Raw genomic sequence first — 16,079 nt, 5'->3', positions numbered from 1 at the left:
GATCTGTGTCTGTGCGTCTGTCCATCGGGTCTCTGAAGGTTGTAGAATCCTGCAATTACAGGGACAACTGACTTGCTAGATGATGCTAGGTGACTCCCAAAATCATCTTCTGGGGTGTTAAATGGGTATAATCTTAAAAAGCAATTTTGTATGTTCGCCTTCCTTTCCGGCTTTCCCCACTCCTCATCGAATAATTTGCGGATCTCCGTCATGAACGGGAAGGTTGCCCCTTGCCTTTTCAAGTTAGGGAAATATCTTTTAATTTTTTCCGGAGGCTGAGGGTCTTGTTCCCAGTCTATGGCCTCCTTCACTGCTACAATGTAAGGGTCTATGAGTTGGAAGTCGAACAAATATTCTGACGGTTCATCAGAGTCTGAAGAATCTCCTGAAGGTATTTCAAGCCCTGGTGATGACCCCCCACTATATGTTATTTGTCCCCATTCTTGCTGCATACCTAGACAATTTTTAAAATGTATTTCTACTTTTTCTAGTTGTTTCTTTGCAGTAGCTTTATACATAGAACTACAAGTAGCTTGAAATTGTTCAGAAAAGCTTGTATAGTGCAATTATGAAACAGATATAGGGATATGCTTTGCATATTTCTTAATGATTGCAAAGCATTCTCTGATTGGACAAGGGAGAGAGGTGGAGTGGTGACTGCAAGTGTCCTCTGATTGGCCACTGTGCCTAGCAGCAGACCCGTGTTCACTAAGCAGCAGGGCAGTCGCTCAGCTTTGGATCTGGAAGCTAGTGAAGCAGCAGTGTATTCTGCAGTGGTTTCCAGCTACTAGAAGGATCCCACAGGTATGGCATATGCCTAGTTAGATTGGTCCACGCTGGACCAGTGTAATGGTGTACAAAATGCCTTACTTGGAATTCTTCTTGAGTTTTATTAGTTTACAGTTTTACAAGAAACAGAATATACACTTCAACGAGGAAAGTTACAAAGTGAAAAACTAGCAAAGTGCAAGGTTTTCAGTTGTTCTAAGTCAAGTAGCAGTATAATATAATATTGCCGGTTTCTTATACGGGATATGCACATTGGATCAATAACACTACAGATAGAATAACAGAACCAACAAATAAAAAACATGCTTTGTTGCATATACAAGTACTGTAGATTATAGCTATCTACATAAGTGACTTTGCTTAGTTGCTTTTTTGATGCCTACCGGGTCTACTGTGAGCAGGATAACACCGGTTCAATTACTTGCCGTACATTCCTAATGCATAAGCCATGTGTTCCACTGCTTCCAGAATATCTCCCTCTTGCCGATTTTAATAACAAACCTATATTTAAATTGAGTTGTTCATTAAAGTGGATGTAAACCCTCACATATACCCAGTGAAGTGAATAGCCTCGCATGATACACAGAGATGAAACAAATCTCCCTACATACGTTTTATTTGTATATCTGCTGTCTTCAGCTTTCTACATTGTTTAAAAAGTGAACATCCCATTCTTCCTGTTCCACCACTGGGTGTGGAGTCTTGACATACACTTTGTGAGAGCTGATTGGAAGAAAGGCACCCCCCACACACACACACACACACACACATAGGCAGGGGAATGAAGAGCTGTGTTATGAATAGAACAGCTCTCTGATAATCTATCTCTATGCACCCACCCCGGCATAAATTTCCAGCTGCTTTTAACTCCTGTGTCAGAGAGCTTATCAGAAGTGATCATGCTGATAACAGAGGAACGGAGCAGCAAAAAGACATGGGAGCTTTGGAGGGAGATAAGTAAACACTGCAGATATATGTGCCTAGGTCAGATTTTATGAAAGGGTTTACATCCACTTTAAGAGCGTTTAGAAGGCACATCTTTTTAGGGTCACTTTTTGTGTCCAGGCTAAAGCAAAAGTTTTCCTTCCTGCTATAAGGAAATGTGTAAACAAAGTCTGGAATTCATAAGGCTTAGATGTAATATGGAGATATTTGTAAAAGTTCTTGTTTTGGAGGAGGTAGCTGTAATCTAAATCCTCCAATGACCTTAGTAGGCCTTTCTCATAAAGCTTCCCAATATCTTTGACGCCTATGGATAGCCAAATCTGAAAAGAAAGTTCAGAAATAAAAGTTTCCAGGGTAGCCAAAGGGTGTGTTGGGTAGGCATATGATAAAGTGAATTGGGGGCCTTAAAGAGGAGGTCTGACCACCACTGCAAACATGAAAAGCAAGCAACTGCTCATACTGCAGCTGCTGACTTTTAATAATCAGATACTTACCTGTCCTGGAGTCCAGCGATGTCGGCACTGCAGCTGATGTTTTCATCAGCTGTCGGGTGCATTTACGTCCATTGCGAGTAAGAGAACCAGGCAGTGTAGCCTTACAGCTTCACAAAGGGAACCCTACTGCGCTCCGCTCCTCTCTCCTACTGGACAGATGGCCAGGGGGGTGGAGGGAACGATGATGCAAATACCCGTGGCTGAGGCTCCCCGGAGTGGGGACAGGTATCCTGCCCCCCCCCCCCCCGGAAGGTGCCAAATGTGGCGCCGGAGGGGGGAAGGAGTACAATGAGCAGAAGTTCCACTTTTGGGTGGAACTTTGCTTTAAGAGCAGCAGTGACTGTCCGAAGTCAAGATAGCCCATGAGAAGTGCTCTCAATGGGTGGAGATTTTACGGCCTATAGCTTGCTCTTATTTGTATCCATTGTCTATCTTTAATGAGGGACCACCAATATCTCAGTTGATCCAACACAATTGCTTTATAATATTAGAATACAATAGGCTCCCTTACTGAAGGAGACCCTAAAGGATATGTTCACCTTTCATAACATGTAACATGCTACGAACAGACTAGACCCCCCACCCCGAATGTCCGCATGTAGAGCATTCCACCCCCTCTTTCACCCCCACCCCTGCGGTGTGGAGCGCCATAGTAGTGCATTCTCTCTTTCTGTCAGATTGTATCTCCTTGCCTAGATACACTGTCAGATCTGCTGGAGACCTGCATGGCACCAGTGATCTGCTGATCGCTGGTTGAGTGCTTTACAGGCTCAAAAAAAAAAAAAAAATGCAAAAAAAGTAAACTTATCCTTTAAACATAAACAGGATAGAGTTTTCAAATCTGGGATGCTTTTTCCACATATACAGTATCTCACAAAAGCGAGTACACCCCTCACATTTCTGTAAATATTTTATTATATCTTTTCACGTGACAACACTGAAGAAATGACACTTTGCTACAGTGTAAATTAGTGAGTGTACAGCTTGTATAACAGTGTAAATTTTCTGTCCTCTCAAAATAACTCAACACACAACCATTAATATCTAAACCTCTGGCAATAAAAGTGAGTACACCCCTAAGTGAAAATGTCCAAATTGGGCCCAAAGTGTCAATATTTTGTGTGGCCACCATTAGTTTCCAGCATTGCCTCAACCCTTTTGGGCATGGAGTTCACCAGAGTTTCACAGGTTGCCATTGGAGTCCTCTTCCACTCCTCCATGACGACATCACGGAGCTGGTGGATGTTAAAGACCTTGCGCTCCTTCACTGTCCATTAGAGGATGCCCCACAGATGCTCAATAGGGTTTAGGTCTGGAGACATGCTTGGCCAGTCCATCACCTTTATCCTCAGCTTTTTTAGTAAGGCAGTGATTGTCTTGAAGGCAGTAGCGGCTGGTGCTCCATTTATTTAGCGGGGCGCACACAAAACCCCAACCAACCCCACCCCCCCAACGTCACTCGCCCGTGATGGGGCCGAAAAATAGATAGATACATAGATAGATATGCAGTTAGCTAGATATGCAGTTAGATAGATAGATAGATATGTATGCAGTTAGATAGAGATAGTTATGTAGTTAGATAGATAGATATAGATCTATATGCAGTTAGCTAGATAGATATAGATGTATATGCAGTTCGATAGATAGATAGATAGATAGATAGATAGATAGATAGATAGATAGATAGATAGATATAGCTATGTATGCAGTTAGATAGATATGCAGTTAGATAGATAGATATCGATATATATGCAGTTACATAGATAGATATATATGCAGATAGATAGATAGATATAGATGTATATGCAGATAGATATATATATGCAGATAAATATATAGATTGATATAGATAGATATATATGCAGATAGATAAATAGATAGATATAGATGCATATGCAGTTAGATAGATAGATTTAGATATATATGCAGATAGATATAGATATATATGCAGTTAGATAGATAGCTAGATATAGATATATATGCAGATAGATAGATAAAGATATATCTGCAGAGAGAGAGATAGAGAGAGAGACACATAGAGGGAGAGACAGATAGAGAGAGAGACAGATAGAGAGAGAGAGAAACAGATAAGAGAGAGAGAGACAGATAGAAAGCGAGACAGATAGAGAGAGACAGATAGAGAGAGACAGATAGAGAGAGACAGATAGAGAGAGACGGATAGAGAGAGAGAGACACATAGAGGGAGAGACAGATAGAGAGAGAGACAGATAGAGAGAGAGAGAAACAGATAAGAGAGAGAGAGAGACAGATAGAGAGAGACAGAGAGAGAGAGAGACAGATAGAGAGAGAGAGACAGATAGAGAGAGACGGACAGAGAGAGAGAGACAGATAGAGAGAGAGACGGATAGAGAGAGAGAGACGGATAGAGAGAGAGAGTTAGAGAGAGAGAGACAGATAGAGAGAGAGAGTTAGATAGAGAGAGAGAGAGAGACGGATAGAGAGAGAGAGTTAGATAGAGAGAGAGTGTTACATAGAGAGAGACAGATAGAGAGAGAGAGTTAGATAGAGAGAGAGAGACGGATAGAGAGAGAGAGACAGACAGAGAGAGTTAGATAGAGAGAGAGACCGATAGAGAAAGAGTTAGATAGAGAGAGATAGAGAGAGAGACAGATAGAGAGAAGAGAGTTAGATAGAGAGAGACAGATAGAGAGAAGAGAGTTAGATAGAGAGAGACAGATAGAGAGAGAGAGAGAGAGAGACAGATAGAGAGAGAGATGAGAGAATGTACAGGATGACTGCAGGACGGGAGCCCTCATGGTATACACATACAGAAGATGTGTAATGAAGGCTCCAGCACATTGTTGAGTGAAGGGCTGGAGAGGAGGTTGATTCCAGGCAGGGCAGAGGTGAAGCACGGCTCCCTCTGATCACAGACTGAGAAGAAAATATACAGCACAAGGTGCTGCTGTATATGGCAGGGGTGGACAGAAAATTAGTCTGTTTTGTAACACATACCTGGCTTTTCCATTCACACGGAGCTGAAACAGGAAGTGACACGCCGCCCCGAGGACAGTACCGCCCAGACATGAAGGCATGAAGGAGAATGCCCCAATGAACATCTAGAGGCGCACTCCACAGCACCACAGGGCATCAAAAAACACCACAAATGAAGCGTCTTGCCTGCAATCATGGGATTGCATTGGCATGACGCTTCCATAGTGCATTGTGTCCGGGCATATGCCCCGAACACAGTGCACTTAAAGGATCTTTTTTTTTAAGGGGCTTTTTTTTGTGACTGGCTTTGGGGGCGGGCCGCCACTGCTTGGTGGTGTCTTTGGGATCGTTATCATGTTGGAATACTGCCCTGTGGCCCAGTCTCTAAAGGGAGGGGATCAAGCTCTGCTTCAGTATGTCACAGTACATGTTGCCATTCATGGTTCCCTTAATGAACTGTAGCTCCCCAGTGCCGGCAGCACTCGTGCAGCCCCAGACCATGACACTTCCACCACCATGCTTGACTGTAGGCAATACACACTTGTCTTTGTACTCCTCACCTGGTTGCTGCCACACACGCTTGACACTCTGTGAACTAGATGAGTTTATTTTGGCCTCAGCAGACCACAGGATATGGTTCCAGTAATCCATGTCCTTAGTCTGCTGGTCTTCAGAAAAGTGTTTGTGGGCTTTCTTTTGCATCATCTTTAGAAGAGGCTTCCTTCTGGGATGACAGCCATGCAGACCAATTTGATGCAGTGTGTGGCGTATGGTCTGAGCACTGACAGGCTGACCCCCCAAACCTTCAACCTCTGCAGCAATGCTGGCAGCACTCATACGTCTATTTCCCAAAGACAACCTCTGGATATGATGCTGAGCATGTGCACTCAACTTCCTTAATAGACCATGGTGAGGCCTGTTCTGAGGGGAACCTGTCCAGTTAACCACTTTCAGACCGGACCATTTTGCTGGTAAATGACCAGAGGTCTTTTTACAATTTGGCACTGCGATGCTTTAACTGGTAATTGCGCGGTCATGCAATGTTGTACCCAAACAAAATTTGCGTCCTTTTCTTCCCACAAATAGAGCTTTCTTTTGATGGTATTTGATTGCCTCTGCGATTTTTATTTTTTGCGATATAAATGGAAAAAGACCGCAAATTTGGAAAAAAAATTATATTTTCTACTTTTTGTTATTAGAAAAATCCAATAAACTCAATTTTAGTCATACATTTAGGCCAAAATGTATTCAGCCACATGTCTTTGGTAAAAAAAAAGTCAATAACTGTATATTTATTGGTTTGCGCAAAAGTTGTCACATCTACAAACTAAGGTACGTTTTCTGGAATTTACGCAGCTTTTAGTTTACGACTGCCTATCTCATTTCTTGAGGTGCTAAAATGGCAGGGCAGTACAAAACCCCCCCAAATGACCCCATTTTGGAAAGTAGACCCCCTAAGGAAATTGATAAGTGGCATGTTGAGCCCATTGAATATTTTATTTTTTTGCCTCAAGCGATTGAATAATGACAAAAAAAAAATTATTATTTTTTTTTTACACAAAGTTGTCACTAAATGATATATTGCTCACACATGCTATGGGCATATGTGAAATGACACCCCAAAATAAATTCTGCTGCTTCTCCTGAGTACGGGGATACCACACGTGTGGGATTTTTTGGGAGCCTAGCCGCGTACGGGGCCCCGAAAGCCAAGAACCGCCTTCAGGTTTTCTAAGGGCGTAAATATTTGACTTCACTCCTCACTACCTATTACAGTTTTGAAGGCCATAAAATGCCAAGATGGCACAAAACCCCCACAAAAGACCCCATTTTAGAAAGTAGACACCCCAAGCTATTTGCTGAGAGGCATGTTGAGTCCATGGAATATTTTATATTTTGCCACAAGTTGCGGGAAAATTACAAACTTTAATTTTTTTTTATTTTTTTTTCACAAAGTTGTCACTAAATGATATATTGCTCACACATGCCATGGGCATATGTGAAATGACACCCCAAAATAAATTCTGCTGCTTCTCCTGAGTACGGGGATACCACATGTGTGGGATTTTTTGGGAGCCTAGCCGCGTACGGGGCCCCGAAAGCCAAGAACCGCCTTCAGGTTTTCTAAGGGCGTAAATATTTGACTTCACTCCTCACTACCTATTACAGTTTTGAAGGCCATAAAATGCCAAGATGGCACAAAACCCCCACAAATGACCCCATTTTAGAAAGTAGACACCCCAAGCTATTTGCTGAGAGGCATGTTGAGTCCATGGAATATTTTATATTTTGCCCCAAGTTGCGGGAAAATTACAAACTTTTTTTTTTATTTTTTTTTTTCACAAAGTTGTCACTAAATGATATATTGCTCACGCATGCCATGGGCATATGTGAAATGACACCCCAAAATTAATTCTGCTGCTTCTCCTGAGTACGGGGATACCACATATGTGGGACTTTTTGGGAGCCTAGCCGCATACGGGGCCCCGAAAACCAAGCACCGCCTTCAGGCTTTCTAAGGGCGTTACAGTTTTGAAGGCCATAATATGCCAAGATGGCACAAACCCCCCCCAAATGACCCCATTTTGGAAAGTAGACACCCCTAAATTTAGGGGTACACTAGTGACACTAGGTAATAAATGGCGGGTGCCCTGAAACTATAAAAAAATAACTAACCAACCAGCGTCACCTGTAACCGTTATATGGTGATCACTGGTGAAAGGGTTAACTAGGGGGCAATCAGGGGGCTTTATGCGGTAGTATATGGGGGTCCCTGGCGCTATAAAAAGCTGTGGCGAACCTAAATACCTACCTGCCTAACTAGCGTCACCTGTGACACTAATACAGCGATCAGAAAAATGATCGCTTATTAGGCTGGGTTCACACTGGAGCGATGCGGGAACGCCACGAATCCGCCGCGGGTTCCCGCATCGCATGCTTCCCGGCGGCAGTTCACACTGCCCTATGCGAACTGCTGGGAGTGTCAGTGAAATGTTAATGACACCCCCAGATCAGTTCGCATATCGCAGTGCGATCTGCAAACTCGGATCGCATGGTGTGAACACCCATGCGATCCGATTCTGCTGCGGACCAAAAAAAGGGTCCCGTGCGAGTTTGCGGCGGGTGCGACACGAATTCAGCCATACTATCTGTATGGCTGAACTCGAATCGCACAGAGATCGGATGTGATTTGCACTGCAGTGCGGTGCGAATCACATCCTTTCTCATAAACCGCTGCAATGTGAACCCAGCCTTAGTGACACTGGCGACGGGGGGTGATCACGGGGTTAAACCTTTATTGGGGGGGTTAGGGGGGCACATTAGAACTAAAGGGGGCTAACCCTAACTGCCCTAACAGTTATTACAGTCACAAATGACACCAATGCAAAAAAAAAAAAAATGCATTGGTGTCACTGTGACTGGGGGGGCAGGGGTAATTGGGGGGGTAATCGGGGGGTAAAGGGGGGGTGTGAGTGTGCCTGGCATGTTCTACTGTATGTGTGGTGTGTTGGTGCAACTCACCGATGCTCTCTCCTCGGTGCCGGAACGAAAAATACCGACACGGAGGAGAGAATACATCACTTCCTCTCCTGTGTTTACATTACAGGAGAGGAAGTGATGTCACGGAGGATTTTCATTCGTCGGGAGCGATCGCGAGGGGGTGGCCATGAATGAATGATCGCTCCCGAACGAATGCCGACCGCTGCAGGCACCGGGGGGGGGCCCGATCGGGCCCCCCACCCGTGGGAAGGCAGGGACTTATATATACGCCCTTATGCCTGCCCGTGCCATTCTGCCGACGTATATCGTTGTGCGGCGGTCGGCAAGTGGTTAAACTGTTGTATGGTCTTGGCCACTGTGCTGCAGCTCAGTTTCAGAGTCTTGGCAATCTTCTTATAGCCCAGGCCATCTTTATGTAGAGCATCAATTCTTTTTTTCAGATCCCCAGAGAGTTCTTTGCCATGAGCTGCCATGTGGAACTTCCAATGACCAGTATGAGAGAGTGATAACACCATATTTAACACACCTGCTCCCCATTCACACCTGAGAGATTGTAACACTAACGATTCACATGACACTGGGGAGGGAAAATGGCTATTTGGGCCCAATTTGGACATTTTCACTTAGGGGTGTACTCACTTTTGTTGCCAGTGTTTTAGACATTAATGGCTGTGTTAAATTATTTTGAGGGGACAGCAAATTTACAGCTGTACACTCACTGCTTTACATTGTAGCAAAGTGTCATATCTTCAGTGTTGTCACATGAAAAGATATAATAAAATATTTACAAAAATGTGAGGGGTGTACTCACTTTTGTGAGCTACTGTATGTGTGTGTGTGTGTGTGTGTATATATACAGACTCTCCTCATTTAACAACTTATTTAATGACCACGCGGACTTGCGACCAGCTCTAACTTTTACTTTTGGTGCACTGTACATCATTGTATTGCAAGATTTTTGTTGTTTATATGTTTGTGTTCTGTACTTATGCAAAGTAAAACAATGTAACTGAGTTGGAGTTTTGTGTTTAGACCTTTTTTTCAGAATGTAGTACAGTACAGTAGTTAAGGATGCTTAAAATAATTACTTGTGGCTCCTCGTTTAATAACCAATTAGTTAACAACCTAGTCGCTGGAACGGAACCTGGTCGTTAAGTGAGGAGAGCCTGTATAGACCAGTGATGGGAACCTCGGCACCCCAGATGTTTGGGAACTACATTTCCCATGATGCTCCACTACACTGCAGAGTGCATGAGCATCATGGGAAATGTAGTTCCAAAACATCTGGGGTGCCAAGGTTCGCCATCACTGGTATAGACCATAGTTTGTAGACGCTATAACTTTCACACAAACCAATTAACCACTTCAGCCTCGGACCAATAAATACCTTAAGGACCAGAGGTCTTTTTGCAATTTCGCACTGCGCTGCTTTAACTGGTAATTGCGCGGTCATGCAATATTGCACCCAAACGAAATTTGCGTCCTTTTCTTCCCACAAATAGAGCTTTCTTTTGATGGTATTTGATTGCCTCTGCGATTTTTTTTTTTTGCGATATAAATGGAAAAAGAGCGAAAATTTTGAAAAAAAAAGATATTTTCTTCTTTTTGTTATAAGAAAAATCGAATAAACTAAATTTTAGTCATACATTGAGGGCAAAATTTATTCAGCCACATGTCTTTAGTAAAAAAAATGTCAATAAGCGAATATTTTTTGGTTTGCGCAAAAGTTATAGCGTCTACAAACTAGAGTACATTTTCTGGAATTTACACAGCTTTTAATTTATGACTGCCGATCTCATTTCTTGAGGTGCTAAAATGGCAGGGCAGTACAAATCCCCCCCAAATGACCCCATTTTGGAAAGTAGACACCCCAAGGAAATTGCTGATGGGTATGTTGAGCCCATTGAATATTTATTTTTTTTGTCCTAAGGGATTGAATAATGACAAAAAAAAAAAAAAAAATTTTTTTTTACAAAAAGTTGTCACTAAATGATATATTGCTCACACATGCCATGGTTATATGTGGAATTGCACCCCAAAATACATTCTGCTGCTTCTCCCGAGTACGGGGATACCACATGTGTGGGACTTTTTGGGAGTCTAGTCGCGCACGGCACCCCGAAAACCAATCACCACCTTCAGGATTTCTAAGGGTGCAAATTTTTGATTTAACTCCTCACTACCTATCACAGTTTCGAAGGCCATAAAATGCCAAAATAGCACAAAACCCCCCCAAATGACCCCATTTTGGAAAGTAGACACCCCAAGCTATTTACTGAGAGGCATGTTGAGTCCATGGAATATTTTATATTTTGCCAAAAGTTGCGGGAATATTACAAACTTTTTTTTTTTTGCACAAAGTTGTCACTAAATGATATATTGCTCACACATGCTATGGGCAGAAGTCAAATTACACCCCAAAATAAATTCTGCTGCTTCTCCCGAGTACGGGGATACCACATGTGGGGGACTTTTTGGGAGCCTAGCCACGTACGGGACCCCGAAAACCAAGCACTGCCTTCCGGATTTGAATATAAAATGCTATAAAAAACAAACTAACCAGAGTCACCCGTAACACTTATACGGTGATCAGTGGTGAAAGGGTTAACTAGGGGCAATCAGGTGGTTCAAATTTTTATTAGGTAGTATATGGGGGTCCCTGGCGCTATATAAAAACCTGACGGGGAACCTAAATAACTAACTGGCTAACCAGCGTCACCAGTGACACTTATACTGTGATCGCTGGTGAAAGGGGGTGAAAGGGTTAACTAGCAGCAATCAGGGGGTTAAAACCATTATTGGGTAGTATATCGGGGTACCTAGCGCTATAAAAACCTGGCGGTGAACCTAAAAAAATAACTAGCTACCTAGCGACACTAGCGACACTGATGCAGCGTTCAGAAAAATGATCGCTTAGTGACACTGGCAAAAGGGGGTGAAAGGGTTAACTAGCGGAAATCAGGGGGTTAAAACCATTATTGGGTAGTATATCGGGGTACCTAGCGCTATAAAAACCTGGCGGTGAACCTAAAAAAATAACTAGCTACCTAGCGACTGTAGCGACACTAATGCAGCGATCAGAAAAACGATCGCTTAGTGACACTGGCAAAAGGGGGTGAAAGGGTTAACTAGCGGCAATCAGGGGGTTAAAAACATTATTGGGTAGTATATCGGGGTACCTAGCGATATAAAAACCTGGCGGTGAACCTAAAAAAATAACTAGCTACCTAGCGACACATGCAGCGATCAGAAAAATGATCGCTTAGTGACACTGGCAAAAGGGGGTGAAAGGGTTAACTAGCGGCAATCAGGGGGTTAAAAACATTATTGGGTAGTATATCGGGGTACCTAGCGCTATAAAAACCTGGCGGTGAACCTAAAAAAATAACTAGCTACCTAGCGACTGTAGCGACACTAATGCAGCGATCAGAAAAACGATCGCTTAGTGACACTGGCAAAAGGGGGTGAAAGGGTTAACTAGCGGCAATCAGGGGGTTAAAAACATTATTGGGTAGTATATCGGGGTACCTAGCGATATAAAAACCTGGCGGTGAACCTAAAAAAATAACTAGCTACCTAGCGACACTAGCGACACATGCAGCGATCAGAAAAATGATCGCTTAGTGACACTGGCAAAAGGGGGTGAAAGGGTTAACTCTAGGGGCAATCAGGGGGTTAAATCTTTATTGGGGGGTGATAGGGGGCTACCCTGGACCTAACACTAACTGTCCTGACAGTTTTTACTGTCACAACTGACACTGAATGCATTGATCAGTAAAGAAATGATCAATGCAATCAGTGACACTGTGACTGGGGGGGGAGGGGGGGCGGGGGGGGGGATCGGGGGGCGATCGGGGGGGGGGGGGGTTTGTGTGCCTGTGTGTACCTACATGTCAGTGTAGTGTTGGTGCACACTTACTTTTACTGTTCTCCTCGTAGTCCGGTCAAAAAGACCGCCCCGAGGAGAATGACATCACTTCCTCCTTCTTGTGTAAACAATACACAGGGGAGGAAGCTTCTCATTGGCCAGGAGCGATCCAGAGGGGGTGGCCGAAAACCAACGGCCATCCCCTCATCACGGAGCGCTCCTGGAGCGAACCGGACCGCCGTATCCAGCGGGAGGGGGTCCGATCGGACCCCCCACCCGCTGGAAGGCAATCACGTAGATGTACGTGATTATGCCTGCCTGTGCCATTGTGCTGACGTACAATGGCAATACGGCGGTCCTGAAGTGGTTAATATACACTTTTGGGGATTTCTGTTTACCAAAGATAGGTAGCAGAATACATTTTGGTCTAAATTTCTGACAACATTTCATTTTATTATATATATATATTATAACAGAAAGTAAAAATAACGTTTTGTTTTTTTAAACATTTTCTGTCTTTTTTTTGTTTATATCGTTAAAAATAAATAAAAACCCAGTGGTGATCAAATACCACCAAAAGAAAGCTCTATTTGTTTGAAAAAAATAATTTATTTTGCGTACAATCTTGCATGACTGCACAATTGCCAGTTAAAGTAGCTCAGTGCTGAATAGTAAACAATGCCCTGGTCATAAAGAGGCTAAAACCTTCCAGAGCTCAAGTTGTTAAGTAGTTATTTCATACTTGACATCAAAGAAGTAGTAACAGTAGTTCTAAGCATGGATACTATCAAAGCTTTCCAAAAGAGAATTATATTTTCTGTGTATTGCAAAAAAAAAAGTAATTTGTCGTTTTATGATCCAAAAATTGTTATACAATTCCTTGCGGCAGAATACGTGTCTTACATGAAAGTTTATTTTCAGATAACACAAGAATACCAGAAAAAGAAAGAAGACCAGAGTGGCCAGGAACCATCAGAGTGATGGATCTATTGAATAAACACTAAATCTATAGTTTGCATTGTCTGATTATGACATTCTGAAGGACCAATATGAGAGAGATACATAAACAAAAATGCATACTTTAAATTATTACTGATGTTAAGATAAATTTTACTTATACTATCTATATTTTCATTTCCCCTTAACTACAACCATTATGTCTTGCTCTGGCTGCTGGATACACAATCACACCGTTTTATTTTTTTTATTTTTTGACAGATACCCACACCAACATAAACAATGCAGGGATCTCTCCTGCTGAGACATTGTATTCTGACATTGTATTGTATTACTGACCCCCCCTCCAGAATACACTCATCAGTTAATGCTGGTTTTCCATTCAACAGAACCCAGACGTTAGACCAGCTTCTGCTGAACCAGACAATTTTGGCCCTTGTGTACTGGGCTTAAGCCTTTATACCAGTTTGACTACAATGGTTTTAGCATGGGGATTAGGTTACAACAGTGAATGCATTAAAGAAAATCATTTATATAGCGGTTAAAATAAGTATTGAACACGTAACCATTTTTCTAGATAAATATACTGCTAAAGTTGCTATTGACATTACATTTTCCCCGCATGTTGGTAACAACCCATGCAATCCATACATACAAAGAAACCAAAAACAAATAAGTTCAGAAATTAAGTTGTGTAGTAAAATGGAATGACACAGGGAAAAAGTATGGAACGCATGAAGAAAGGGAGGTGCAAAAAGGCACAGAAAGCCAAGACACCAGATGAAATCTATCAGTAATTAGAAAGCAATTCTGGCCATTGTCAGTGCAAATTAATATCAACTGGTTCAGTTTCAACTGATGGTCTGTAAAAAGGTGTCTGATTACCAAGGTGTCATACAAAAAACATCTCATGATGGGTAAAAGCAAAGAGCTCTCTGAAGACGTTTGCAACCTTATTGTTGCAAAACATACTGATACCCTTGGTTACAGAAGCATTTCTAAACTTCTGAATGTTACAGTGAGCACTGTTGGGGCAATAATCCAGAAGTGGAAAGAACATAATTTCATCATAAACTGACCACGACCAGGTGCTTCTCACATGATTTCTTACATAGTTAGTAAGGTTGAATAAAGACACCAGTCCATCCTGAGTGAGTATGTCTACAATTAACCCTAACCCTGTACATTGCATCTCATCAAGATGCTCATCTATTATATTATTATTTATTTAAGATACCCATATAGTGCTGTCAATTTACACATTCATTGCACACTCACACAGGTCCCTACCCTCAATGAGTCCACAATTCAAGGTGCCCCACTCACATTAATATACTAGGGCCAATTTTGGACAGAAGCCAATTAACCTACCAGCTTGTCTTTGGAGTGTGGGAGGAAACCAGAGTTCCCGGAGGAAACCCACGCAGGCACAGGGAGAACATGCAAACTCTAGGCAGGTAGTGTCGTGGTTTTAATTCGAACAAGCGACCCTTTTTACTGCTAGATGAGAGACGGCTAGACTATGCCGCCCGGAGGGCAGAGGAGTGAAAATAATTATCAGAAGAGTTGTGCAAGAGCCAAGAACCACTTGCGGAGAGCTTTATCCCTGACCTGTCTGGTGTGTTTACCTGAAAGTGCAAGTATCATCCGTCATCTGGTAGTGCAATCATATAGGATAACAGAGACCCAGTGTGTGCCACTCCCTTCTTAGTCGATTATACAGCGCTCACTGGTATCCAAAAATGTCCAGTTGAAGTGCCATTTGAGGGCACGAAACGTGTTGACCTAGCGTGGTCTAGCGCTGCTGTCACCCCCTCCTGTGCGCCCCTGCATGATCCCCCATCTTTACGGCCATTTTGGGCATTTGTATAGAGACTTTCTGTTCAGTTCTCACTAGACTAGTGCATTTTCTACTCAGAGCTCCCTGTGCTGGATACTAACGGAGACTCGCTCCTTCTGAGTTCACCTATGACCTGGATAGATTCAGGATGTGTGATCCATGAGACCCATGCTGCATAACATTTGTGTGGCCGGCAACTGCTCCGCTCCACTTGGAATCCACTCGTTTGTCTCTGGATGGTGTCTGAGATGATAGCGATATCATTCCACCAGGACCTCCATTGAAGTCATATCAGTGAGAGTTGTATATTCGACCAAGAAGAGCGTGACACGAGCGGCACACACTGGGTCTCTGTTATCCTATATGACTGCACCACCAGATGATGGACGATACTTGCACTTTCAGGTAAATTTGTTACAGCTATAGACATATATCTGATCATTTGGATCCCTGACTTTATACATTATATGCCACAATCTGTGGAACTTATTCCTGATTGCACATCCATTGAGCCTGATGCGGCTTACATAAAGGACATTTTTGGATACCAGTGAGCGCTGTATATTTGACCAAGGAGAGTGGCACACACTGGGTCTCTGTTATCCTATATGATTGCACCACCAGATGACGGATGATACTTGCACTTTCAGGTAAATTTGTTACAGCTATGGACATATATCTGATCATTTGGATCCCTGACTTTATATATTATATGCAATAATCTGTGGAA

At 42.8% G+C, this 16,079-nt stretch overlaps 1 protein-coding gene across 1 annotated transcript in view; it reads left to right on the top strand.

Annotated features, from left to right (window-relative positions):
- Positions 1-15,038, top strand: part of CCDC110 (coiled-coil domain containing 110) — a 37,449-nt gene extending 22,411 nt beyond the window's left edge. The window contains exon 6 of the mRNA XM_077478442.1: positions 13,474-15,038. Coding sequence (XP_077334568.1) covers positions 13,474-13,533 — 60 coding nt within the window. The 3' untranslated portion in view covers positions 13,534-15,038. The remainder of the gene's footprint in view (positions 1-13,473) is intronic.
- The last annotated feature ends 1,041 nt before the right edge of the window (positions 15,039-16,079 follow it).

This window comes from Lithobates pipiens, unplaced genomic scaffold (genome assembly GCF_037356315.1).
Source record: "Lithobates pipiens isolate NorthernLeopardFrog02 unplaced genomic scaffold, aLitPip1_a1.2 Scaffold_13, whole genome shotgun sequence".
Lineage (NCBI taxonomy): Eukaryota > Metazoa > Chordata > Amphibia > Anura > Ranidae > Lithobates > Lithobates pipiens.
This window is presented reverse-complemented; position numbering and strand designations above follow the sequence as displayed.